This window comes from Pseudopipra pipra, chromosome 11 (genome assembly GCF_036250125.1).
Source record: "Pseudopipra pipra isolate bDixPip1 chromosome 11, bDixPip1.hap1, whole genome shotgun sequence".
Classification (NCBI taxonomy): Eukaryota; Metazoa; Chordata; class Aves; order Passeriformes; family Pipridae; genus Pseudopipra; species Pseudopipra pipra.
The window spans coordinates 17404172-17431444 of NC_087559.1; the positions used below are offsets into that span (position 1 = coordinate 17404172).

Here is a 27273-nt window from a genome sequence, read left to right on the forward strand (position 1 = left end):
TATCCTAGGAGTTGAAAACCGAGGGGTTCTGAGCAAACTGCTGGACAACTTGTCTTTGGATGCACCATGGAAATAAAAATCAAACCCCCCCACAAAAGTAACAAAGCAAATTAACTGATGGTGTTCATGCAAGTTTCTCCAAAGACTTGACAGTGCTGCATCTGTGAGTCATGCCCTCCTGTGCTCTGTGTGTCCACCTCATGCACAACCCTGTGACACTGACTGTATGACAAGCTTGCCCAGATGTCCGTTGCATCCCTGTGAGGCTGTCAGTTTTCCGGTGGATTTGGGGAATGAACCTAGGCAAGGGCTTTTTCCTTGTCGAGAGTAGCAAGCATTGAGACCCTGGGGGCGCGTGTGGGAGGCTGGAATGTAAGCAGACCCCCACTAGAGCCCTGCTGCAGCCCCAGTCCTTCCTGGTGGGGGTCAGGGTAGTGGGGCTCATCCAAGGGACCCTCCCACATCTGAATGGGGCCTGTGCTGGGACAAGGTGTGAAGATTTGGCTGGGGGCAGTCAGTGTCGTGGCTCTGGATGTGATACTGGTGGCTGCACACCATTTTCTCTGCTCCTTGCCTCTCCAGGACTTCCTGAGCAGGCCCTGGCACATCTCCATGCTGCCACTCGATGTCCTCCCGGGGTTCCCCAGCATAGCCCAAGCCCTGTGGCCACAGGAGCCAGGGGCAGCTGGCACTCAGCTGCCATGGGGTGCGCACTTCGTGCCCTGTTCTGGTCATTAACCTGGCACCAGGGTGAGGTGTGAGGGTTTTCCTGGCTCCTGCATGGCCATGGCAGCTTGGAGACCCCTTGCCACCCTTCTGTGGTGTGCATGCCGCTGGCAAACATCCCTGGCTCCAGGCAGCTGCAGCATGTTGGCCCTGCCCAGCAAGTGCCCAAGTACAGCCCCAGCCCTACCTCTGCCCCAGCTTCCAGCCCCAGGCAGAGCCTTGGCTGAGAGGTGGTGGCAGAGATGGCAATGATGCCCTGGCCACAGCTGGGGGCTGACTGGGGCTGGGGCTGCTCCAAGGCAACCGGAGGCACCTGCTCTCCCATTGTGCCAGGGGAAGGATTTCCTCCACCCCACAGAAGGTGGGGGGGGAGTGTGGGTTATCCAGAGTCTTTCCGAGTGGTGGGAACTCTCTGAGCCCTAAAACTCCCCTCCTGTGGGACCCACTCTCCCCCTCATCTCTCCCCAGAGTTTTCTCCTCTCCAGCATGTGGTTCTGCTGCAGAGGGTCCTGTCTTGGTTTTCCTGAGCCCAGAACAGGGGCTTTCCCTGCACGGGTTAAATTTTTCTTTTGCTGCTGAATTTCTGTCTCCAAATGACCTGACAGGAAGCAGCTGCCAGTTCTCCATGGGGCTGTGGGTGACACTGAGGACAGCAGTGCAGGACTCTCTGCTGAGGGTTTGGACAATAAGGAGGATTCCTGAGCACAGCCTTGAGGCCTGGGCATTGCTGTGGGGAATTGGGAATGGCCAACTGCCCTCCACGTCAGCATCCAGCCCTTGGTCCTTCCCTCAGGTGGGAAGTTTCCACTCCTGGGAACAATCAGGTAAAGGCTGGGTGCCACTGGGGACAGTGCCATGGGCATGGAGGTGGCTGCTGTGTGCCCTGGTCTTGGTGGGCTTGTTTCCCTCACTGCTGATGGAAATCTTGGGGTATCATAGGGAACTGCAGGATGGGGGCAACACAGCCCAGCATGGCCCACGTTGGGCAGAATCTGCTGCTCGTCATCCTCCCAGAGCACCTGGGAGGGTGATGGGGTGGGTGCAGGTACTTGGAGAAAGCAAATATTCTGGCAAGCAAAGGGTGAGATTTCCATGGAGGCTTCACTAGAAATTATGTGTGTTTTGACTTAGTGATGTCAGCGAATCATAGATTCATAGAATGGTTTGGGTTGGAAGGGACTTTAAAGATCATCTCGTTCCAACACCCTGCCATGGGCAGGGACACCTCCCACTATACCAGGTTGCTCCAAGCCCCATCCAGCCTGGCCTTGGACACTTCCAGGGATGGGGCATCCACAGCTTCTCTGGGCAACAAATGAAAGTGGCTGAATGCACGAGAATTGCTGCTGGTTTGGGGGCGGCTTCCCGGACAACAGGGACAAGTACAGCAAATACCTTCACAGCTGGTGTTTCTCGCCACTCTGGGATGAATTTTGTTAATCCAGTCTTGGAAGGACCTGGGGGGGAGGGCTGGGGTGGGGGGCAGAGGTTAAACGGGCAACGTAGTCCAGCTAGATTACAGTGGTGATGGCTCCTCACAACTTGGAGCAGGCGCTCCCTGCGAAGGGACAACGGGGCAAGTGAGGGAGAGCAACCTCTGCCACCTCCCAGGCTACCACCACTGCCTCGGCTGCTTCGTGGTACCCAGCTTGGAGCTGGAGTCTGGCAAATCCACAGGAGCCTGAAGGAATCCATCACTGAGTCTCATTTGGGGTTTTGTGTTGGTTTGAGTTTCTTTTTCTTTTTTTTTTTTCTTTTCTTTTTTACTACCGCCTTAGTTTGTGGCCTGTCTTGTTGTGGTTGGAAAGAGGAGTATTGCTAGCAGGGTGGGTTGGTCGGTTGGCCCCACGCATGATCATGTGCTTCCCTCTTCTCTCTGTCGAACGGGATGTGCTCACCTGATCTCCCAGAACAGAGACTTTGAACAATTTGTTGTTTATATGATGTATTTATTTTTACTTGTGTTTCATGTCATTTTTTAAAAAAATAATAAATTGTAAGTTGGTATAACTGCCTGTTGCTTCTCTCTCTCTTTTTTTTTTTTTTTTTTTCTCCCCCGGTAATATAAATGTCAAAATTAAAAAAAGAAGGCAATGTGGTTTGAAGTGGGTTGGAGCTGGGCTGGGCATGGGCATCTCTGCTCACCTGGAGCCCAGGCTCAGCCGGCAGCCGTGTCCCGCTGCCTCCAGCAGCATCTGGGCTCCACTGGCACCTCGGCAGCTGCCCAGGTGAGCCCCCTGGCACCTCCAGAGGGGAGGGAGGCTGGATGCACCAGTGTCCATGGCCTGGCTGGGTGCTGCCTGGAGTCAGCGAACCATTGGGAGGGCTGGTTCTTGCCTTTCTCTGTCCTCTGTGCTTATTATTGCTGCTGATAATGATTGTCATCAAGGGCCAGGGGAAAACAAGGAGAATAAATATTCTGCAGGTAAATAGAGTCTCGGAGAGCAGGCGCAGGCTGTGTGCCCTGGGCCTGGTGCTCCTGGGGCACGTGGAGAAGCAGCTGGGACTGGCAGGGATTGAGGTAGTAAGAGCAAGGCATTTCTGCACGGGAAGGCGAGAGGTCTCTCAGAGCTGATGCCAATGAGAAGGCCCTGGAGAGATCGGGAAGGGAGCTGTGGGCAGCCCTGGCTCCCTCACAGGCGCTGGGGGTGCCTCCGCACCCGGCCGTTCTTGCTGTCCGGGGATGGGTACTTCTGGTGCCAGGCTCTCTGCCGCTGCCTCTCCTGGTGCCGCAGGGCATTGCAATAGGCGTCCAGGCTGGTGCCCGGGGCGCCCAGGGCCCGCGGGAAGCCCTTGTAGCCCGGCTGCAGGTCAGTGCGGGGCCGGGGGCTCTGGTGGGTCCCTCCGAGCTCAGCCCCCTTGCTCCGTTTGTAGGGCGGCAGCTCCATGGCCTCGTGTCCGATGACGCGGAGGCTGTATCGGCTGAGGGGCCGCGAGAAGGAGCGCTCCACCGCCTGGCACTCGTAGGTGCCCACGTCCTCCCTCGCCAGCTGGCGGATCAGCAGCCCTTGCTCCAGCACCAAGAAACGTCCATTGTTCCTGACCTGGGGCAAAGGTAGAGAACCCGGGTCGGTCCCTGGCGACCGAGCCCCCCCTGCTGCCCGTCCCCACTGCCCCGTGCCCCGCACCTCGCTCGGCGCCGTCTCCTCGCCGTGCCGCACCAGCCACCGGAGCGTCGTCTGGGGGGAGCGCGCCAGGCACTCGAGGAAGGTTGAGTTCTTCTCCACCCCGAAAACCAGCTTCTCCACAGCAGCAGTCCCTGTGCAGCGGACGGGACAGAGGAAGGGGTGAGTCCCCTGCGTGGGATCTGCGTGACGGGCGGGAGGGAGGGCAGCACGGAGCACCCAACGTGAGGTGGGGGCACTGGTTTCCCAGCTCCATCCCGCCCGCCCTCCTGGGCATGGCTGCTCCCTGACAGAGCTGGCTGCCCACACTGGGGCTTCTTAGAGGGGCTGGGGCTGGTGCTCACCCTCTGCTGTGCCCTGGCACTGGCTGAGGGGGTCAGACTTCAGCATGTCCTGGCAGCGGGCACGCCTGTGGGAGAGCAGACAGGGCTGTGGGGTGGGCTGTGGGACCCCTCCATGGCACAGTAGCCAGGGAGAAGGACCAGAGAGGGCTGAGGCAGGCAGAGTAGCAGTAGGGGTCTGGGCTGGTGGATAGAGCTCCAAGGCTGGCACTTGCCCATTCCTGCTTCTGACAGCATCCCTTTGCAGGAGTACAACAGGGCTGGCCCGGGTAGACACTCACCTCTTCTCAGTGAGCAGGTGTGGGGCACAGGTCTTGCCATCCCAGGTGCAGTAGGGATCCCTGGCCAGGCAGCAGTCGGTGCAGGTTTTGCCATAGAGCTCACAGCGGTACAGGGAGAGCTGGACCAGCCCATGGGTGCTGCTCACAAACAGCTCCTGCTGCTCAGGCAAGAGGAACAGCAGCAGTCAGAGCCCATGGCTGGAGACCAGGGCTGGCAGGGAACAGAGCTCCTGCCCCGTGCTGGGGGGGGGGGGGGGGGGGACGACACCGGGGGACACCAGGAGCATGAGACAGAGCCTGCCACCTCCCTAATGCCTTGGCAGGATCCCATTCCCTAAATGTGCAAGCCCTGGGGCCAAGGGACTCAGGTAGAGGGGCTGGGACCAGTTGCCCTCTGTCCCTGTCCCTGGGCTGCTTTAGGGAGAAGCAGGAGGGAGGACTCACCCGTTTCGGTGACAACTTCATGTCCAGGATGGGAGAAGGCACCTGGAAGGGAAGGAGAAGGTGCTGAAGCCATGTCAGTCCCTCCTGTGTGTCCCAACCTGTCAGTGGGGTTGTGTCCCCAATGGTGTGTCCCCAATGCCAGGACCCTGGCCCAGATCCCTAGTCCCAGCTCCTCCTGCTCCCTGCAAGCAGCCTGGTCAGCCCCCGTCAAGCTATCATGGTCCAGCCCCCGTGGTGCCACCACGGACTCCTGTACCTTAGTGACGCTGATCTCCTCCAGACTGATCACCTCGGTGCCACGGCTCACCCCGCCGGCCAGCCCCACCTTCAGCACTTTGCCTTCATCTGCGAAGGCAGCAGAAGGAGCTGTCAGGGCTGGGAGCCCCTCGGACAGCGGGACTCATGTGCCACGCAAGCTGCCCCGCGGTGACAGTGTCCCCAGAGCCGGTGTGAGCTCCCACCTGTGCCGAGGAAGAGCACATCGTAGTGCCGGCTCTCCATCTCCAGCCGGTGCACCAGCAGCCGCCGCAGCCGGTACGGCACATTGACCCTCACCAGCACGGGCTGGCGGCCCTGCGGGTACACGGGCTCCCACATCAGCTGGTGGCTGCGCATGAAGCTGATCACCTCGTCGGGGAAGTCCTTGGTGGACTGCAGGAGGGGGTCGTACGTCTCGCTGGGGCACTGTGTGACACGGGGCTGCATCAGGGCCGGGCCAGTCTGTCCCGCTCCCCCCCGCAGGTGCTCCCCAACCCCTTACCGTGCCAGGGCGGGGATAGGGGACGCGGCCCTTGTATTCTACCCAGCGGTAGTCGAATCCCTCCTTGTGTGCAAAGGGGCCGCTGAAGGCAGCTCTCACGGCAGCCATGGAGTAAACGCAGACGGCAGAGCCGCTGAACACGCCGCTGTGGGGAAGCACAGGGCTGTCACTGTCCCGGCTGCTCCACAGAGCTGTCAGTGACCCAGCTGCTCTACGGGGACCAGGCATATGCATGCCCACAGTCCTGAGCCCACACTGTCCCCTGTCAGCCCTGGAGTCGTGCAAAGCACCCCGGGGTTGACAGGAATCCCTTCGGAATAGCCAGTCCAGCCTGTGGGACTGCTGGCTGTGCTGATGTCAAACCTGTGGTTTGGCATTGGGCTGGTGAACCAGCAGCAGGGAAAACAGGGAAAGGCTGGTGGCCCTTCCTCAGCCATCTGGGTGCTGGTCCTGCCTTTCTCCACCCAGGGCTCCCTGTGGAGCAGCACTGATGAGGGGCTGGGGGGCTGGACTGCCCCACGCAGGGGCTAATGAGGGTCCTGCTCACCTGGAGACCGTGAAGAGGCCGAAGACAAGGGGGTTCTGGGGGTCCCGGGTGCGCAAGAGAAAAACATCCTCTGCAAAGAGAGGGATTGAGGTGAGGCACCCCAGAGCTGGAGTACCAGTCCAGAGGATGCAGGCAGGCATCCTTGATGCTGTGCCCTCCTCCCTGGGAGGGAGCAGCTGTGGCAGAGCAGTGTTGCTCCTGGCTGCAGCCAGGGCTGTGCACTCACCAAGCTGGTCGAAGTGGGTCTCGGTGCCCTGGGGCCCAGGGATGGAGCACACCAGGCGGGCCTTCAGGAATGTGCTCCAGCGGTTGATGAGGCTGCGCTTCCCTCCAACATCATTCTGCCAGGCACCAAGAGCTGGGGTCAGTCCAGCCTCTCAGAGCCTCCCCCGCCACTGTGCCCTCGCTGTTCCCACATCAGGACACTCCCAGCCCTGAGCCTTCTGCCTTGTGGTCAGTGTGCAGTGGCACCCTCATGTCTCACTGTTTGGGATGCCTCTTGGTCCAGAGGAGGTAAAAGCCCACCCGGTGGGACATCCATCCACAGAACACTGGCCTTTGGCAACTGACCTTGCAGACCCTGGCCACCCTGGCATGGATGTGCCGCCGCTCCCACTGCCCAGCTTCCATGGCTGTCTCACGGAAGAAGATGTAGACCTTGTCATCGTGAGGGTTGTAGGTGTCAGGGATGTCGTAGGCACCAATGAACGCTGGTTCTGCGGGGGGAAAGAGCAGCACAACGTGGCCCTGTGTCCTCATCCCACCGTGTGGTACTACCCTGAAAGCCCCTGGCAGGTGCTGAGGGTACACAGGGCCTGCGTAGACCTGGCTACCTGGGAGGCAGAGCCCCATTCCCAGTGCTCAGGCTGTGGAGTGCATGCTGGAGCCTGGATCCCACCAGTGGCCTCATTAGTGCTTCCCCCAAAGAGGAGAACTGGGTGAGACCAGAGAGCTCTGGCCCCAGTGCTGGCCTCAGCCTCTCCCCAGCAGTCAGGAGAACCCCTCCCGTGCCCCATGAGTCACCCTGTTCCTACCATGTAGCCAGTGGTCCTGGTTCTGCTCCGTGCGGATGTAGCTCTGCTCTGCCCCGTGGACCCAGGTCCGGAAGAAGGCAGCACTGCTGCCCATGAAGTCACTGGAGGTGCCTGAATACAGCTCCCCATCTGTGGGGTCAGGGGGGTGTGGGTGGGAACCAGCACCTCCCAGTACAGACCATGCCCAGCACTCCCCTCCCAGCATCGCCTCTGCTCCCTCTCGCTCTTACCGACGAGGAGTCCCGTGAAGGGCTCACGGGGGCTGTACGGGCACCGTCCTCGCCCCGATTCCAAGGAGTGGGTCACCAGCCGCATGGGGGGAGCCCTGGGACCCTGTCAGAGCCAAGGGGGAGATGTCAGCCCAGGGGAACAAGCTAGGATTGTGGGAAAGAGTGGAAAGGAGGCTGGAGTGCTCAGGTCTGTGATGAGTGGAGTCCTCGAGGAGGATGCCAGGACCTGGTCCCATCTCCATGAGACACCCTGGCACTGCCAAGCCGGAGTTGCTCTCGTCATGTGAATGTCAGGAACTGCACCAGGCTGTCCACCCTCCCCACGCTCTGGGGCTCCCTCTCCCTTTGCTCCCTGGGAATGGGGATCTCTTGGCACCTTCTGCCATGGGGACTTGTCTGTCCAGGGTGCTCCTCACCTTCCCCCTGGCTCCCAGCTGGATGAAGGCACAGACGGGCTGGTAGGAGCCGGTGCCACAGGCGAACACGTGGCTCCGGTTGAAGGGCTGGAGGAGGCGGATGAAGTTGGCACACTCCGTCTGCACAGAGGGAGATGTTTGTCACTGGGCTGAGTCCTGGTGTGTCTGCTGGGGATGAGGAGCCTGGCCAGACCCTGCCATGGCACCTGGCCAGCTGGGCTTGGCTCTGGCTGGCTCCACAACCCCATTCCAGGCAGACCCCCAGGCTCGCTTTCGGGGTGACAGGGATGTTTAACCTCCATGGTAAACTGCCAAAGGCGATGAGCCGGGGCTGCCAGCCCTGCTTACCTCCACGTTCTTCCCTGCCAGCTGGCAGTGCTCGACTTGTTCCCTGGGGGCTGGCCAGAAAATCTGAAACACAACGACCCCTCAGATGCAGCCCCTGTTTCCCTTGGCTCCCACGGCTCCGGTGGGAACAGGCTCAGTCAAAAGGCGCTGCCAGGCTCAGGTGCACGACAAGGACATGGGGCTGCTCTGCCACAGGTCTGACACCCCCCTGGGTCCCTAGGGCCCAGTGGGCATCCTGCCAAATCAACTCAGAGTGAACCCAGCATGGGGACAGAGCCTGGGTGGGCCACGGCACGCCCAGGCAGTGGGCAGGCTCTCCTGGATCCTGGCCCGTGGGAACGCCAGGCTGCGGTGCCTTAATGGGCTTTTCTTTTGTTGGGCTTGAGCTGTGCACCCTGCCAGCAGGATGTCTTGGGATGACATTAGTGGACTCACTGCTGGAGCTGTTGCTGCAGCAGCAGGGACTAGATGTGACTGCAGGGCTCTGGGCACTGCCCTCAGTCCACCCAGGTCACCTCTCCTGGCCAAGCCACCCTGTCCCTCCCTGGCGTCAGCCCGTCCCAGCAGGGCCCAGCACTGCCAGGGATGGGTTGACCCCAGTGATTGAGACATCCTGGTGTAAATGTGTCCCCAGTGAGGTTAGAACAGCCCAGTTCAGAGCACATCCACCTCCACGCCCTGGTGCTGGGACAAGGAGTTGCTCCCAGGGAGGAAGAGGCCAGCTTGGCTAGGGCCACCCTCCTCCCAGCACTGACCTTCTCAGGCTCTCTGCTGGGGTGGTCCAGGTGGAGCAGGAAGATGTGGTTTTTTGCTCCCACCATCAGCCAGGCTCTGTCTTCATCCACCAAGAGAGCTTGGAAATCCATCCCATCCCCTGAGGCCAGCAGCAGGCGAGAGCTGTTGGATTTCAGCAGGTCTGAGGAGCACAGTGCGGGAGAAAGAGAAACCCATCCATGAGCAACACAACCAGCAGCCAGAGACCCTGTGCCTCCCTGGCTGGGACAGCCCTGGTTACCTACCCTTACTCCAAGGAATCACAATTCCTGCCTCTGCCTCAGTGAAACCCACTGTCCTTGGTGCCCCTGAGCTCATCATGGAGTCTCCTCCATGTTCCTTCCTGGGAGAAAGAGTCACTCCTACGGAGAGGAGAACTATGCTGACCTTGCCCTGGCTGAGCTGGTTTGCAGAGCACAGAGCAGGACAGGGATCCAGCCCAGGAGCCCAGAGTGCTCATCTTCCAGCCTGGATTGCAGAACTCCTGGAGCTGCAGAGCCTCTGCACCCTGAAACTGTGGGGAGAGGATGGAGCAGAGGAGACTTGCTTGTTGTGCCTCCTGGCATGTTTTCCATGCGTTTCAGATCAAGAGAGTTTACATAAAAAAGGTTTTTGGCTGTTTGCTGAGGCAAATACAGCCCCCAAGGAAACGTCACCACAGCCCAGTCTGGACACCCTCTTTGCCCACCCTTTGAGTCTGTGAAGTGGCTGCTGGACTTCAGGCACAGGGACAGGCAGGAGGATGGGAGCATCGGGACAGACCCTTGTAAAGGAAGTTCTCAGCTGTGTCCTGGATGCCACTCCAACCCTGCACCAAGCACCCCACATTTCCCATTCTGTGTCCTGGGCATTAGACTAGCTAGGGAAAAGGGCTTTTTGTGGCACCCCTTTGGCACTGCTGGAGGGAAGAACCACCTTGCTGAGGGGAAAGTGTGCCATGGACCCAGCACAATCCATGGAGAGTGGAGACAGGACAGCAGGAAAGGCTCTGCTGTTCAGGCTGCAGCTCCTCCTGTGCAGCAGCCGGAGTGGCTCACATGGCCCTTCTGGCACAGTTGCAGCCATGGGGGTGTGTGAGGGAGACAATAAGCTCTTTTCTTTTGGTTAAAACTCCTGAAACAACATCCCCTGGGCTCGCATCAGCCTGTGATGTGCAGCACCAGGTTCGGTGGCTGGTTGCCAGGGCAATCACCCCCCAGTGCCGCCGGAGTGGCGGCTGCACCGGACACGGGACCGCAGCAGCTGCCGCCCCTGAGCGCCTGCTCCCAGGGATCGGGGCAGGAGAAACCTGCACTGGGGCAGGCCTTGGGGCTTCCAGAAGTCGTAACATACAGCTTTCATCTCCAAAAGTGCCGAGATGTGGCTGGGGATAGGGGGCTGGCTACGCTGGGAAGGCTGCTCCTGGCTTTCGTGTTGTGCAGGGACATGGGCAAAAGTGGGGCCGTGGGAAGAGGAGATGGAAATGGGCTGCGCTGGATGGGAACTGAGTAGAGGCAGAGTGTGGCTGGAAACCCAGAGAGATCTGTAAGTCCCAGACTGAAAATCTGCCCCAAATCACATGGATTGAAGCAGTGTGTCAGGAGCAGAGGGAGGGAGGCTGCGGAGAGGAGCCGGTGCTGGCTGGGTGGGTGGAGTGTGGATGGGAGCGTGGGTGGACGTGCGGCCCCAGGTGCAGGTGGGGTGTACGTGGGCACGGGCACAGCTCCATCCGAAGGGAACCGGCTGACCCGGGAGGTTGTCTCACTTCCTTCCACCCCCTTTCCAGGGCAGAGGGGAAGCAGAGCCAGTGCCTGAAGGCTGGAGACGCCACTGACGTCCGGTGGTCCCTGCTGGGCCCAGCAGCACGTGGGTCCCTGCCCGGATCCAGCAGCCAGGCTGGCTCCCAGCTAGCGCTTCCGTCTCCCCTTCCTCCAGGATCAGAGCTCCTGTAAGGGGGGGCCACAAATCCTCCTCTGCCAGGAGCCACTTCCAGCTACATCAAGGAGCTCCTGGCTCTCCTCCTGCTCCCACAAAAACTGTGTACAGCCCCATTGCACTCCCCACCTTTCCTCGGGTGCCTCCTCTGGATACCAGGGATACAGGGGAGAAGATTTCCAAGCAATTTTCCTCTAGCTGAATGGGATTAACAGCTGAATTCCTGTCCCTGCCTCTGAGCCATTGTCCCTGCTGGGTCCCCAGTGGAGTGCAGTGCATCACTCACTCTCTTATGTCTGTCAGCACCAGGACCTGCTTGATTCAGGGAGGAGGGAAATGCTAGGCAGGACTCTGGGGAGGCAGGTTGGGGTGGGAGGGAAGGGCAGAGGACAAGGCTGATCCTAGAGAGTGTCACTTGTTGGTCACCCTCTGACGTGCTGAGGACAAGATCAGGCAGGGTGATGGAGGAGCCTTCCCTGCTGCCATGGTTAATACATGGGAGAACCCTGGAAGGACTCACTGCCCTGCACTTGCTTCCTCTGGCAGGTTAATGACCATGAGGGTCTGAGCCTGACCCCGTGGCACGGCTCTGCTCCCTCACCAAGAGGACATTGGGTGCTGTGATCCAGACCCAGGAAGCTGCCCCACACAAACCAGTCTCTTCTCACTCCCAGAGCATTTGATCCAAACCCAGCCCTGGAGGTAGGGAACCAGGGCATCTCTGCAGCAGCTGTGCCATGGTCAAACCGACAGATGAGCCCCGAGAAACATCCTCTCCTTTGTGTTCATTACCTCCCAAGGCCGCGGTGTTTGTCTCTATTGCCGGGACCACTGTAACTGCCTTGTCCCATCCATCATCTCTGCCTGCCCCTCAGCTACACCATCCTCCATGCAGGGTGACCTGGGCTTCCTGGGGTCACCTCCCGGCTGTGCTGGAGGGCTCTCCTGGCCCCTTCCCCCGCCACCAGGCGCAGCAGCCCACGGAGGAGATCCCCGAAACCCGGGGGAAGCTTGGTGCTAAATCGGGCTCTGGCCCCTCACTGCTGCTGGCTGATAAGGGACGTGCCAGGGCAGCTCTTGGTGCCGATAACCAGAGCCCCATGACCACCCTGCCCTCTGGAGCACTTGCTGCGTGGTGCTGCCCGGCTGGGCTGGCTGCAGATCAAAGGCTGGCAAAGGACCCGTTTGCCAGTTCCCGGGATATTCCCGCAGGAGGAGCTGGCAGGCGCGCTGTGGTTTCACTGAACACCCACACTGCTGCACAGCCTTGGAAAAGAGAGAGGCTCAGCTCGGGCAGCGCTGGGGCTGACCCAGCCTGACCCAGCTCACCCCAGGCTGCCCCTGCCCGGCCGGGGTGGCCGGTGTGCTATTATAAACCTCCTCCTCGCCTCCTCGGCGGGATGGGAGCCGCTGCTGTTGTTCCTGGCCCCGTGCCCTGTGCCCCATCCTTCCTGTGCTCCCGGGCCGTCGCTGCTGTCATTTCCTTCTCTCGACCCTGCTTGCGTCTTGTCCCCCCGCCCCGCCGAGGGATCCGCCTGCCATCCCATGCTGGGATCTGAGGGCAAGGCTGACCCCGCGGATGGACCCTCAAAGACCTCCTTTTATTTATTTTTTTTTCTCCTAGGGGTTTTTAAACCTAAACTTCTCAAGGCATTGTGTCCTTGAACCTGCCCTGTGCTGTCAATGAGTCACATCCCCTCGCCATTGTTCACCTCGTCCTTGAGCCCTCCCGATGCTGGGAGCTTCCTCTTCTGCCTCTGCCCAAAAGGGTTTTTGGCATGTTTGGCCCCGGGACACTGTGGGGCTTTGAAGCCAGCAGTCCCTCTGCCCCAGCAGCCCTGCTCTGCCTCCTCTGGCTCCAAGGAAAGGCAGACCCTGCACCGTGTTTCTGAGCTGGGCTATCAGCAAAGCCTTCTCCTCACACAGATATCCTGCATCCCTGGGAGGTCCAGTCCTCTGCAGCCACAAACAGAGAGCATCTTCCATCATGCTGGCTGTCCCTGCCTGGAGAGCAGCTCCTCAGGGTGATGGAGCAGGCCAAAAGGATGGCCCCAGAACCTGGAATGCCATGCCCATGAGAAAGCTGCTCTGTCCCCTCTCGAGTGTGGAGAGGGCTGGTCCAGCCCTGCTGACTGCCACGTCCAAGTCCACTCTGAGGACATGCTGAGCTGCCATCTTCAAAAGCAGCTTGCTGGTTTTCACATGGGAGAACCTGAAAGCAGGTCAATTGGCCACATCCATGCTCCAGGTTCATGGCAGGGTGAGGAGCTGCCAGGTTAGCAGAGCTCTCCTCTAGCTGCTCAGGTCATTCCGCTGTAGAGACTCTTTCCCTAGGAACTCCCTTCCCACACTTCTCTGCTGGGCTGTGTGCTGTGCTACCTGTCAGTCTGCCATTGCTGCATCTTCAGGTCACCAAAGCAGTCCCCCCTCTGCATCAGGCTTGAGAAAACGCTGCCTCCCCTGAAGAACAGACCAGACGGATGTAGGGGGAAAGGGAAAAGTGGAGTAGGGAGATGATCTGCACGGGGAATCAGTCTCTCCTGGCAGGAGAGGAGAGGTACAGGCAGGACTGTGCTGGTGGGAGGCAGGAGAAGGAGCTGGTGGCACTGTCCTGGGGCTCAGTGTCCCCACTGCATGGTGAGCTGAAGGCAGGGGACATTCTCCAGGGATGTGCAGTTCAGCCCCAGCCCAGGACACACTGTGAGACACACAGAGTGAGTCTGAGCAGAAGGAGGCATCCTCTCTGGTCCTGGTGTTGCACTGGACCAGGGCAGAGTTTTCCCTACTCGGCCCTCTTCTCCAATGCCAGTGGCACTGGTACAGCATCCTCAGGGACTGCTTGGAGCTGCACCCCTGAAACATCCCAAGGATGTGGAGATGTTATAGCCACAACCATGAGGCTGCTGCCTGTGTCCCCAGGCCCTGGCCACCCCTTCACTCCCTCCTTGCAGGACTCTCTCCCAGCCCTCCCAGGCAAGGTGCAGACCCCAAGGAGCCCCTACCTTTGTAGGCGAGGCGGAGGCGCGGGGCGTGCTGCTTCCATGCCTTGCTGCTGCCAGGCTGCTGCAGGAGGACGCAGAGGAGGAGTGTGGCGAGGGGCAGCCCGTGGCTGGGGGCAGCCCACATGCTGGCACGGGGATGTGGGCAGGGACCACTCGCCCTCACAGCACCATGGTCCAGCGCCGAGATGCCACCTCAGCCGCCAGCTGCAAGGAGAGAAAGGGGAAGGCTGCAGCTGGTGCTCAGAGGGCCAGTCTGGGCACTGGGAAGGCAGCTGTGGCTGGGATAGACATTCATCAGCTGCCCCCCTGGAACTCCAGTGCCTTCCATGTCCACAGAAGACCAGCTATTCCTGCCTGCTTAGGAGAAGTGTACATACAGTGTGATGCCAGCATGCCCACAGCATGTGGTACTTTGAAGCACTGGGATTTGAGTATCCTGGAGGTGCCTGACATGAGAGAAGAGGTGAGGAGCGCTTGGGCAGTAGTATATCCTTCAACAGGCTCTCAGAGCTTGGACATCCTCTGCTCAATATCTGCTCAGATCCCAGTGCTTGGCAGAGCCTGGTGAAAGATCCCTAATATCTTATCTCAGCTTGGGGTTAAATATCATCCCTCTCACTTAAAGGGGAATCCATGTTTTGGAGCACTGTCCATAAATGCCACTTCTCTGATCCCATCCACGTCATCTGTGGCTGTGCATGTACATGACATATCCCTGGCCAGTAGCTCTGCAAATTGCCTGGTCACCACAGAGCTCTCTGAGGCCACCAGCATCTGCTGGCTGTGGAATACTGCAGGCTGGAAGGGCTCTCTGACACATACATCCCTTCTGAGGCACACAGGGGTTCACTGCCTTGTCCAGCAGCTCCCACAGCTCCTGCCGGGAATGGGGCTGGCCTGCTGGCCCTCACCAATTAATCCAGGCTATTTAGATACTTTTTCTCCACTTCATAAATGTCCTGGTCCCTACATGGCAGCTCTGACTAACTCCCCCTCTTGCTGCATATTAAGTTTGTCCAGTCCCACGGCTGAAAGATTTAAAATGAGCTTTTTAGCTCATTCCTGGCCAGAGGCTCTTGGCACCAGGAGCGGGGGATTCCTGCCATCCCAGTGAAGGGCTGTGGGAAGGATGGTGCAGCCAAGTCTTTCCAACTTCTTTGGTCTCTGCCTTGCACAAGAAGTGCTCAGCTCTGCCTAGGGAGGAAGTTTGGGGCTGGTGGAATGGGGGTTTCTCTCTCTCCCAGCAGTAGCTCATGGTTGACCTGGGTTGCAGCTTCCTGGGAGGGAGTGCCGCTCATCTCCTGCTGCTTTCTTGCCCTCACTGCTGCCTGGATCTCACTCTGGCCAGCATAGCCTGCTGCTGCTCCAGAGCCTTCCCCTGTGCCAGGAGACCTGTCACCACCCCGGGACATGGATGTGACCTCGGGGTGACTGCTGTGCCATTCTCTGTCTCTCTTTATTTTGGGGCTGCTCTCTCAACCCAGCCACTCCTTCCTGGGCACTTTTCAACAGTTCAACCACTGACATAGGAAGGGAAAAAACACCCCACAGACATGGTGGGTTTAGCCAGGTTTAAACTCTTCCTGGGTTGTGGGGAGGGAGGTTCCCTGATAGGAACCCATCGGCCACACTGGGGACCCACAGACAGTGCTGCCCTCGCTCCCCCACAAACCCCTTCCCAGTAGGCAGTGATGGGATGCTCCAGCCATTTCAGCTCCTCCCATGCTCAACCCCTGCAGTGGGGTCTCCCAGAGCCATCCTGTGGACTCGCAGCCGTGCCCTGAGCGAGCACTGCTGTCCCAGGGGTCATCCCAAGGACGTGTCTGGGACTTGACAGATGTATTTTTTTCCTTTGCCAAAGTGTGTTGTGCTGCTGGAGGGCTCAGGAAAATGCTGGCCTCTAATTGCAGCTTTCTATAAATGGAGCTGGGTCTGTGCTAGGCTTACCTTTGGGCTAAGCCAACCTTGGAGGAACCTTTCGTGACCCAGGGAATGCCAGGGCTTCTGCAGATGGCAGGCAGGGCACTGCTCCTGCCTTGGGACATGGTCACGCATGATGAGCTTTAGGGATGCTTTGCATGCCTGGAGGAGGGGCTGGGGCTGTCGGGCAGGCGTGTGCACTCCCATCTACAGCTCAGTTATACCAGTGCTCCATCTCCGGCCTTGGGAATGCCAAAGGCAGGTCTGATGGTAGCGGGAGCCACAGCCATGCACAGGAAAAGCCCTGGCAGGGCTGGGACAGGGACAAGAAAGTGAGGGTTTTGCTAGAGGAATTTGCAGCAGAGAAAGGAAGAAAAATTCCAGTAAGAAACACTTCTCATGTGTGTCACTCTGGGACTCCCTCCCTTTGTGCCCAGGTAACAGTGAGGGACTCCACATCCACTTCCAATGCCCAGCTAAAATCCCAGCACAGCCCCCCCCGAGCTGGCTGTGCCCACAGCCTCTGGCACAGGGACATCCCTCACTGTGCCAGTCAGTGCAGGGATATGGGGGAAACAGATCTGCTGGAGGTGAGGAGCTCGGCCGAGTTTACACGGAGAGGGGGAGCGTGGGTGCCTGGTGGATGGAAACAAGCTGCAGATGATGAATCCAGGGTTAAATTAAACACTCCCGACAGCTTTAAATAATCAACTGTCCGGAGCTGCAACTATTTCCATCTCAGTTTGGAGAGGGAAGTGCTGATGAGGGCAGGCTGCTGGGCGAGGGGATGGCGGGGGGTTAACATTTCATACTCCAGGCACAGCAGGACCTGGCGGTGAGGACTTGGGGGATGTCAGCTGTATTTTGAGGGGCTGGCAGTCACCAGGAGTGCCAGGGGTAGGTGGCACGGGTAGTGACACCACAGTGCTGGGCTGACTCTACCAGCAGACCACCAGGCACCCTGGTCCCAGCAGCTGCCCTGTGCCCTCCCTCCCCTTCCACTGGTGACCTGCAGAAGCCACAGAATCACAGAATGGCTTGAGTTGGAAGGGACCCTAAATATCATCTAATTCCAAACTCTCTGCCATGGGCAGAAATGCCCCCCACTAGACCAGGTTTCTCAGAGCCCCATCCAACCTGGATGTGAACAGTTCCAGGGACGGGGCAGGCACAGCCTCTCAGGACAACCTATGCCAGAGCCTCACCACCCTCACAGGGAGGAATTTTTTCCTAATATCTAATCTAAATCTCTCCTCTTTTAGTTTAAAACCAGCCCCCCTTGTCCTGTCAGTGTCTGCCTGTGTACAAAGTCAATCTCCCTCATTTTTATAAGCCCCCTTTAAGTACTAAGGCTGCATTGAGTTCTCCATGTAAGTCCAAGAGGTCTAAGGCTCTTGGCTGTCACAAAGTCCTCTGGAAAGTCTTGCTGTAGAGTGAGCAGTCCAGGGAAAAGACAAATCCTTCCTGTTTGAGGCACGGGGTATGGAAGGGACTGGTTTATCCGTGAAAACTCCAGTTTCCTCCTGACAACGCCTATCTGCTGCAATGCCATGAATAGTGTAAACCAGCCCAAATGTCAGAGGGGGAAGGGCCCTGGCAGTGGGTTTATCAGGCTATGGATTATCTCTGAGGGGGAAAGCTCAGCTCTTCAGCAATCCCACAGCACGAACAGCAGTCGCCCTGTTGCCGTGTGCTCCACCAGTTTCACAGTCCTGATTGTATCCCAGATAATCCCCACGTGCCATGGACAGCCTCGTGCCTTCTCCAGTTACATGGCAGGGCTGGCAGGGCTGGGGTATGAGACAAAATGCTGGTCCCCAACAGCTGGGGGACCTCAAGGGACAGGAGAGGGGGGAGGAGAGGATATGCACACCTTATCAATGTCCATCCATAGGGGTCTTCCCTGTGGGGGGACAGAAATGCTGGGGTAGAACTTGCTGTGAGAGGGGAGAGCTCCAGGGAACTGAGTCCCTCCATGGGACTGGCCCTGCCTGAGGCTCCTGAGCACCCAAGCCCTGACTCCCGGACCTCAGCCCCAGACTCCTGAGACTGTCCTGCCTCCCTCAGCAGAAACTCTGGTGTGGGTGGTCCCTTCTCTGCCACTTTTGGGAGCTGGGAGAAAGGAGTCTCACCCTGGCAAAGACACTAAGGGGCAAAGCCAGGCAAGGAGGTCCAGCAGACTTAAATTGGGCATCCATCCCTGCACACACATCCATGGGTCAGTTGGGTGCCTGCCATGTGGTCTGTGTCGTGGGAATGTGGAGCCATGTGTGTGTGGAGCACTCACAGCCAGAGCTGCTGGCCATGTGCCTTGGCCTGCACCCCTGCCCACAGCTGTCCCTCTTCCTAAATCACTGCCTGGCCCCCTCCCTGGCCACGCAGGAACAGAATCCTCCCTGCTCAGCCCAGGGCTGTGGTTGTCCCTCTCCATACCGCCCAGGATGATGGATGCCCTGGCAGCTGCAGGGAGAGGCAGCTGTTGTCCTTCCCTGCTGGGAGGACAAAGGCACTGGGGTGAGCCCTTGGCTCCCTCCCTGTCTTCCCTCAGAGCTGCCAGGCTGGGGCAGGACCAACTCTGAGGGAGCCTGTGGTGCTGAGTGGTTTGTGGGAGGGGAATGTGATGGTCCTGCAACAAGACACCAGAGCTGGAACCACAAAACCAAGTGGCAGAGCTTGGGTGGCATCACAGCACCTCAGTGTGCCCTGTGAAACATCAAAGTCTCAGTGAACCCCTCAGTAACAAGATCACACACCCCCATACACAGCCCCAGAGATTGTGGGGAGTGGATTTGGAGGGATTGGATGAAGGGATTGTTGGACAACAGCAGAAGGCTGAGGCTGCTCCAGCTTCACCTCCATTTCCCTGCCACCACACAGCCAGGCTGGCCAGCAGACTCCCTTCCAGCCTCTTATGCTCCTGCCTCCTGACATTAAAGTTCCCGACTGCAATTAGTCCCAGACCACCCTTCCTTGCCAGACAACACTACTGGAGTGTGCCAAGCACCATGGGTGGGGACGAAAGAGCCCAGCTGCCACTGTCACACCACGGACCCTCAGCATGTCAACCCCTGGGCAGGGGGGCTCCTCCCTCATGGGCACTGGGTGACAATGGCAATGGGGCAGGGACAGCCCGGTGGTCTGGGTGGTGTCAGGAGGACTTTGCTGCCTATGGTGACACCTCAGAAGGTCTCCATGGTGTTTGTCTCCCTGGAGTTATAGTAGCTTAAGGCACACTCTGGCTGGGGGCACATCCTTTGAAAGCAAATGGGGAATTGCCAAGCCCAAGGCTGGCCAGGATATTAATAACTGTTTATGATGGGATAAGGAGCTGGCTTCCCTTATCATCCTGCTAATCCCTTTCTTGGAAGGCCGCTGGCTCAGCCCCTACCTTTCCCTTGCTACTGAGAGAGGTGAAACCCACTCTAGCCCAGCTCTCAGGCATCTGGTTGGTAAGGTGGCCCAGCAGCTGGACTTGACTCAGGGCACAGTGGTGGGCACAGTGATGGGCTGCATCAGCCCCTGCTTTCAGTCAGTGATTCCTGCAGGAGTTTCAGGTGTTCCTGAATGTGCTACTTGAGCCAGGTAGTGCCAGCTGAGGGACCACCACCATTCCTCCCTCTAATTTACCCCAAGGGCATCCAGCACCAGGAAGGCAGTGAGTCCAACATGCAGAGAAAGCTGGATGGAGACACAGCGTAATTGCACCTTGCAGGTCTCCTCTCACACAAGATGCTGCCAAAGCACAGGGAGCTTCCAGTGCAGAGCAGTGCCACGGTCCTGCTGTCCACATTGGGGCTCTGGGACACCACCTGGAAGTGGCACATTCACAGAGGACTGGGTTCCTCCCCAGAAAAAACGGAGGTGGGACAAGTGTGGGTTAACTTGATGTAATAAGCTCTGGGCTGGGCGTACTGCACTCCCAACCTGCTGCTTAATGCAATTGAGAAGCTTAACATTCTTTCACATTTGGGGCTTGCCACCCTCTGATGTTGTGTTCAAGTACCCAAATAAGGCAGAGAAGAGGCTGTGTGCTGCCTTCTGTGCTGCCTGCCCAGCTCCCCAAAGCCTTGGGGGTCCCCAGAGGCAGTGCTGCATTCCTCAGAGCCATTTATACTCCAGTGCTGAAACCCACCCTTGTCACCTGTCTGCCACATGGCCTGACACTCAGCACAGCCCTCGGGATGCTCAGGGAGCTTTACCCCACTTGGGAGCCATTCTCTGGGCTCCAGACTTTCCAGGCTGGGTCTGGGTGAATCACACACGTCCTGGCAGGGGCTCCAAGGCCAGGAGCTGGTGTGGTCTCTAGCCAGGGACAAGTTTGCCCATGCTCCTTGCCCCAGACTGGCTGTAAAGCTGCTGGGGTGAGGGGCTGAGTGACACTCAGGGTTTCCATCCAGAGCTTGCCAGCCCAGGGTCAGCAGCTGGAGCCTGGGCAGGCTCAGCCATCGCCCCCTGTCACAAGCTGCCAGCCCCTGGAAAAGAAGTGGTGGGCTTGGTTGGGGTCCTGGTGGGACCCCTGTAAAGAACCCCAGCAGAGAGCCAAGGGCTGGGGACAGCTCCACCCCAGGGGTGTCTCAGGGGAGAGCTAGCCCTGGGGAAAGCATCCCTGCTCCCTGGACAGGCTGCAACCTTTCCCAACACTCCCAAACCAGAGCCAATTGCTTCCTGAAGCTGCCAAGGCATTCTGCAGCAAACCCACACCATGTGCAATACTCATTTTCTTCATTCACAGTGGGATTATTGCTTCCCACCTCCCGACCTACTGGACAGGGTGCTCAGCACCTCTCGGAGAGCTGTTAGCTTTGCCACATCTCCCCACCTATCATTCCAGGGCCCTTCCCGGCGGGAGCTGGCCGTGAAACACCTGCTCTGCTGCTCAGTGACCCGGCTCACGATCCGCTTCACCGCTGCCAACCAGCGACACGGCTGCCGGTCGCACTCCCGGGGCCACTGGCTGTCCCAGCTGGGGCCGCCCGCCTCCCCTGACACTTGAAAGCTCTGCAGTGTTTTCTTTTCATCAGCGAGAGCCCCGCTCCCTGCTCTCCCGGCCGCGGCGCTAATTGGAACAGGCTGGGCAGGCGTGGGGGCCTCCGGCGGAGAAAGTATTTTAATGAGGATGGAGGGTGCCGGCCCTGTTATCTGCTTTTTCTCAGAGCCTCTTGGCTGGGCTCCTCGGGAATTAGAGCCTGGATTGCCGGGTAAGCTCTCTGGCTCGCAAGCCTTGGACCCCTGCGGAGCACCACGCTCCGGCGGCCGCCTCGACGGGCTGCCCTTCGCTCCAGGACACTGCTCAGGGAGCCAGGGACACGGCTCTGCCTGGCAGGCAGCTCCTGAGGGCTGAACACCCCTGCGACCCCACCCCAGCAGCTCGGCTGTGGCCGAGGGAGCTGCCTGGGGCAAGGCTGCGGCTTCTCTGCCGGGTATTTCCCGGGATCAGCGACCAGCGGAGACACTGGGATACACGCCGGGCCGTTCACCCCAGCCAGCTGCTCAGTCACGCTTCCCCAGGGGATGCCAGGTCGGCTCCAGGCAGAGCTGAAGATGCTGGCGCGTCTGGCAGGGGCTGGGGCAGGTCAGGCCCTGGGCGGCTGCCACAGCATTGCCGTGGGAGAACCAAGGCAGCATCAGCAGCTCCAAGGCAGAAATCTCCCTGCTTTCAGCCATTTCCTTGCCCTGACAACACAGGAGAACCCCACCCAGCAGATGGACACAGGCAGGGGTACCCTCCTCCCAGCGCAGCTCCTGTGCCCGTGTCCCCAGCAGGTCAGAAGCAGCAACCGCCATGTCCCACGCCCGAGGTGCTGCTCCCAGGGCACATCCCTCCTGCCCAATCCCTATCTCATGTGAAGGCCTCTCTGTCCTCCATGCACTGATCTGCACAGCGTTCTGCCATGGAAGGCCACTGTGGTTGTTGTTATTCCGGTGTGGGGCTGAGGCACAGCTGGACTGAGTGACCTGCCTGTGGTCAAATGGGAAGCATAACAGGACAGGGATTGACTCCAAGTGTCCCATCTTCCCCCAAAGAAGCTCATTCTCCTCCAGCACAGACCAGCTCAGCACTAAGCCTGACTCCATGCACATGGCTCCAGCACATGGTGTCAGAGCTGTCACCATGTCCCCACCCTCCTGCGTGGGAGCACACACCGTGGGAAGGCCGGCTCTCCCCTCAGAGGACAAGGGACAGATTGAAACTGAAAGCCCTTGTTTTCCTTTTCACACCACAAAGCACGAAGGCCAAGTTAGCTGACATCAGTGGTCTCCTCCTGGAAAAAGGGGAAATAAACCTGGACCCGGCGGTGGGAGAAGCGGGGGGGGTTCCTGCACACAATAAATGGCAGCTTGCCAGCACATGAGACCAGAACAATCACCTCACACGGCTGAGCGCTCGTGAACGGCACCATTCCAGAGGAACCAGATCCTGGGCAGGCTCCCAAGTTAAGTGGGGCTGATGCTGGCAATAACTGTGCTCCATGCCGTGCCATCCCACTGGTGGAGAGGGGTTGTGCTGGCCTGGCATCCCTGCAGGTACAACAGAGCCAGGGGGAGATTCAGGGGCACGTGGGATGACTGAGCACAGAGGTAGCAGAGGCCAAATGCCCTACAGTGACCACATCCGGGAATAACAAAGGCTTATCTCTGCCGGGAGTATGGAGTGGTCCCTCCTGGGTACCACGGAATTACTATAATTCATAACACCCAGCTGCGGGAAGATGCTGGGGATTTATGGATGTGATTTGGGATAATTTAGTCTTTAGGGAGGGAGAATGACTTGGTTCCCTGTGCTGTGAGCCCAGCTCTGTGGTCTTACACGGGTCATTTTGCTTCAGTTTCCCCAGGCAAAGAGTTGGAGAAGGTACAGTTGGCTCCCGTGAACAGGGCAGGAGCAGGGAGGTATCAAGTGGCTCACAGGGAGGACCAAAGCTGGAGACCCAGTCCAGGGCAGGTAACACTGTTTTCACCCTCTCTCCTTGCTCCTGCTCTCCACTTGCTCCCTGCTCCAAGCAGGGGGAACAGAATCCCCTGATCCGACCTCGTCCCCATGGAGGGCTCCTCAAAGAGGGCAGGTGAGGCTGGATGTATCCCCCCATCACCATCCAAAAGCAATTCCCAACGGCCCCCCAGACCAGGAGGTGACTCAGCTGACTGATCTCTATGTCTCTGCTTCCAACAGCAGGTTTGTAATGGTGTGAATGAGTGTCTGTAAGGATCTAATTACCCCCTGCTCTCTGAGCTACCTCTCATTGTAATCCCAGCCGGAGTGGGGACAGACCAAACTTGGAGGAAGAGGCAGCTCCAAGAGTCTGGGAGCCAAGGTTTACAATAAATCTTTATCCTTGGTGTAAACAGCCCCTGAGAGAGTGTCACAGGAGCACAGCAGAGAGCGAGGCAGCCAGAACCCCTCACCGTTTGGAACGTCTGCCAGCTCGGGGACTTGGTTTGGCAAAGAGCATCATTAGCAGCAGCAAGACCTGCCAGGGACCCCAGGCTTGGCTCCAGCTCCCTATCCTTGAGCTGGGTGCTGCTGGGTGCTGCTGCTGGCAGCCCCACAGCCTGGGCATCAGCCCTTCCCAGCTAGACCATGGCAGATGCTCTGCAGCCTCCTCACACAAGCACATTGGTATTTGGGAGAGCATCTTACATCCTTGGGGGTTTCCTGTTTAATTCTCAACCTAAGGAACTGCAGCAAATGATCCCTGTCTTGCATGCTTGTGGAATTCAGTGAGATTAGATTAGGGATGAATTCTTCCCATATTTCTTATAGGGCTGATATCTCTGCCCTGGCTTTCAGATTGACTTCCCCATCCCCGTCCCATTAATCACCGGGGTGTTTGCGTCTCTGTCGTTTTCAATACCGTTAGCTCAGCAGGAGAAATCTGTCTGTTCCAGCAGCCCATCGTGTCAAGCCAGTGACCCGTCAGGGCTGCCAGACCCCCTCCCTTTGAAGGCTGAGCGAGGAGAGGCCGGCAGAAAGCTGGGACACGCTCCACTTGGCAAAGAGAAAGCTCCCGCATGGGGCGCGTGGCCGGCATGTGTGCGGGATGGCTGCAGTTCTGTGACCAGATCTCCAAGAGCACTTTCCCCTTTGCCCTCAGGCACATGGCTGGAGCAAAAAAAATGCTGGTTTCCAGTTTAGCAGAAATTTCCTGCCAGTGCTCAGTAGCTGGATTAATGCAATGGTTCCTTACGGGCAATAAATTCTTAACTAAGGGCAGCCACAGCAGTGGCCAGTGCTTGGGGCTCACTGGACCCTCACTACACCCTGCACAGGGAAATGCTTCCAGATGATTTCCAGTGGACAGCACATCCCTCGGCCCGGCTGCCAGGTAGGGCTGCCACACACTCAGGAGCAATGATAGCAAGGGTAGGAAGAAATAACCCTCTTTGTCTTAATTTAAGTTCATAAAGAGCTTTGTTATTTGTTAAACAAACATTCAACCTCCTCCCTCCCCCCTCCCCCTGAGTATCAGCCCCATCACACGGAAACACCCACCCATCACTTTCAGGACACTCAGGCTTGCAAGGCTCCCGACTCCCAGCCATCCATACTCAGGCTCTGTGATGCTTCCAAGCAGAGGGATCATTAGTTACAAGGACTCCTTTGGAGAGCACCCGGCATTTCTCAAGCTCTGTTTCTTTTCTGCCTGCTATATGGGATGACCCAAGTTTCTGAGAGCTGAGGCATTGCAGAGGGAGGTTGAAGAAGCACAATTTCCCTGTCCCAACAGATTTCATAAAGCCCAAGCAGGGGAAAATTCCCCCATGGATCAGGGAGGCTGTTTTTTCTCCTTATATCAAGGCTGTCACAACTGTTTGAAGGCAAATGATTGATTTTTATCTGGGGGGGGGGGAGGGAGAAATCTGACAAAGTTATCTCTGAGCAGTGGCAAAGCTCCCAGCATGGGTTAGTGACAACTGCCCAGTGTGGGATTTTGGGATGTTAAACCTTTGCAGCAAAGCAGAGTATAGAAGTAGAAGAACATCAGAAAAAAACAGCTTTGGAAACAGAGCTTTACCATAATAAAAAAGTGCAAAACCTCTCGGAACTGAAGTTACAGCATTAATAGATATAACAGTAAAAGATGGTTGCAGGGGGTTGGAACAAGATGATCTTTAGGGTCCCTTCCAACCCAAACTATTCCATGACTCTATAAAGATTAGTATCCCAAACTTTTTGCGGCATGCTCTGACAAATGGAGCGGCAGAGCGAGGTCTGCTCTCTCTGCAGGAGGTGGGAAAAGCCCAGTCACTCGTGAGTTACTCTGCACGGAGCCATAAAACACAGCGAAGCTGACAGTGAAAGCAGACGAGCTCACGGCTGGTCAACCCCGGCTCAGCTTCCCAGGCTGAGCTCTCCCACTGGGAATGCTACCCCAGCCAGCTCTCCCAGGGAGGGAACCAAGGCAGCCCGAACCAGCCTGGGCTGCCCAAGTTTATGAACAATTAAACCCATTGCTCGTTACTCACCCGTCAAGGAGCCAACGGGATCCCAGCGGCAATGCCCACCCTGCCACCAGGCCAGCAGCTCCAGCGCCTTCTCCCAGTGAACCCAGAGCACCTGGAGGCTGGAGGCGGCAGGAGGAGCCGGAGGGGGAGGACAGCCGGGGGCAGCCCCTCATTCATACCCAGCCCCGGCTGCGGGAACGCTCCGTCTGGTCCGTCCCATTCATCCGCACACCACAATTGCCATCTAGCGGTGTGGGATCGGTGTGGCCGGAGCTGCCGGGCTTCCACGGAGTCATAGGGAAATATTCGGCTTTTCCCCGGGATGCTTCATCCCCGCAGCTCGAGGCACATCTCATGGAAGGGGATAGGAAAGCAGCAGGTGCAGCGCTCACGTTTTCTTTATCTTGTGAACGGGGACACAAAAGCACAGCAGGGTGGATGGGAGCACAGGCTCACGGACACCATCCCGCTGCTGTCACACAGTGGGGTTAGAAAGGAAAGCTCTGGCCCACAAGCAACTTCAGAGCAAAAAGTGATGGAAAGGGAAATCTGGGAGGATTTGGGCTCCGATGTACAAGCACAGTGCAGTGGGAGCAGACCCAGACATTCAAGGACCTGAGGTATGAACTGTACATTTCACCTCAAATCCTGTGTCCATTTCTGAGCCCCTCACTACAAGGAAGACATTGAGGTGCTGGAGTGTGTCCAGAGAAGGGCAACAGGGCTGGGGAAGGGTCTGGAGCACAAGTCTGATGAGGGAGACGAGGGGGCTCAGCCCAGAGAAGAGGAGGCTCAAGGGGGACCTTCTCACTCTCTACAACTCCCTGACAGGAGGGTGGAGGTAGGTGGGGGTCGGGCTCTGCTCCCAGGTAACAAGCAACAGGACAAGAGGAAATGGCCTCAGGTTGTGCCAAGGAAGACTTAGATTGGATACTAGAAAAAATGTCTTCACTGAAAGGGTTGTCAAGCACTGGAACAGGCTGCCTGGGGAAGTGGTGGAGTCACCATTTACGGAGGGATTTAAAAGCCGTGCAGATGTGGCACTTAGGGATGTGGTTTAGTGGTGGGCTTGGCAATATTAACAGTTGGACTCAATAATCTTAGAGGTCTTTTCCAATTTAAACTATTCTGTGATTTACTAGGTGTTTTTTAGCTCCAGAAAGGCTCTGGGCTGATCCTGCAGCCTGAACGCCCATCAGTGGCTGGGGAGCATGAGGTGCATTCCTGGAGCATATTGGGTTTGGTTTCATCTGAAAGGAATCTGGTTGATACTGTCCCAAGCCCGACCTCTGCAGAGCTGCTCCAGGATGCAATCCAAAAGTGGGGAAAGTCATGAGATCAGATTCAGAAGTGCACCCCAGAGCCAAATTAAGGCACTGGAGCAGGCACACCCCAGCAGGACATTAGGGAAGGGGACTTTTCTGTCTGTGCAGAAGACCTCCCCTATGTCCCAGCAACAGGACCCAAGGGAGTTGCCTAAGACCCTGTTGAGGCTCTGGGTGTAACAGGTGTTACAGGCAGCTTTGTCACCAGCTTGTGGGTGGGACTGCACTGCCTGTACTGGGGTGACTGTGCTCCCACTGCCCCTCTGTGATGGGAATGCAAACCACAACAATGCAGGCACTCCAGCTCCTCAGGCTGATCCTTTCCTTCCCTCCAGATCAAGCCTGGCACGGTACAGTGTGAAGTCCAGAGATGGGTGTCCTGCACTGGGTGTCTGTGAGGTGGTCGCTGGAACCACCTCCAGGGGTGAGCTCCAAGCTGTTATCCAGCCCTGTGCCATTTCTGGACCAGCCCATCCTTCCATTGTGTGGGACGGGGGACTCTGTCCCTGGGGGGTAATGCTCACATTCCCAGCTTCCTTGCAGCATTCCCAAGTGCTCCATAGGGAAGCAAGGTGCACTTTAACAGCTGGACAGGACTGGCCTCCTCCAGGCTGAGCAGCACATGTACAGACCCACACACCC

The 27273-nt window shown here is 58.0% G+C and overlaps 2 protein-coding genes across 2 annotated transcripts in view; one reads left to right on the forward strand and one right to left on the reverse strand.

Annotated features, from left to right (window-relative positions):
- RAD54L2 (RAD54 like 2) overlaps positions 1-2736 on the forward strand; it is a 69159-nt gene extending 66423 nt beyond the window's left edge. Inside the window, exon 23 of the mRNA XM_064667909.1 lies at positions 9-2736. Within this exon, the coding sequence (XP_064523979.1) occupies positions 9-76 (68 nt within the window). The 3' untranslated portion in view covers positions 77-2736. The remainder of the gene's footprint in view (positions 1-8) is intronic.
- LOC135420428 (semaphorin-3D-like) lies at positions 2655-25442 on the reverse strand. The gene is made up of 18 exons (XM_064667911.1): positions 25328-25442; positions 13943-14146; positions 9008-9168; positions 8253-8315; positions 7905-8024; positions 7489-7591; positions 7259-7387; positions 6795-6940; positions 6451-6565; positions 6225-6294; positions 5678-5822; positions 5379-5601; positions 5174-5262; positions 4918-4959; positions 4474-4631; positions 4196-4260; positions 3855-3985; positions 2655-3770 (listed from the first exon to the last, which is right to left on the reverse strand). Exons 2-18 carry the CDS (start codon positions 14064-14066, stop codon positions 3360-3362), a joined length of 2295 nt encoding a protein of 764 aa, XP_064523981.1. The 5' UTR covers positions 14067-14146; positions 25328-25442; the 3' UTR covers positions 2655-3359.
- Between the last annotated feature and the right edge of the window lie 1831 nt (positions 25443-27273).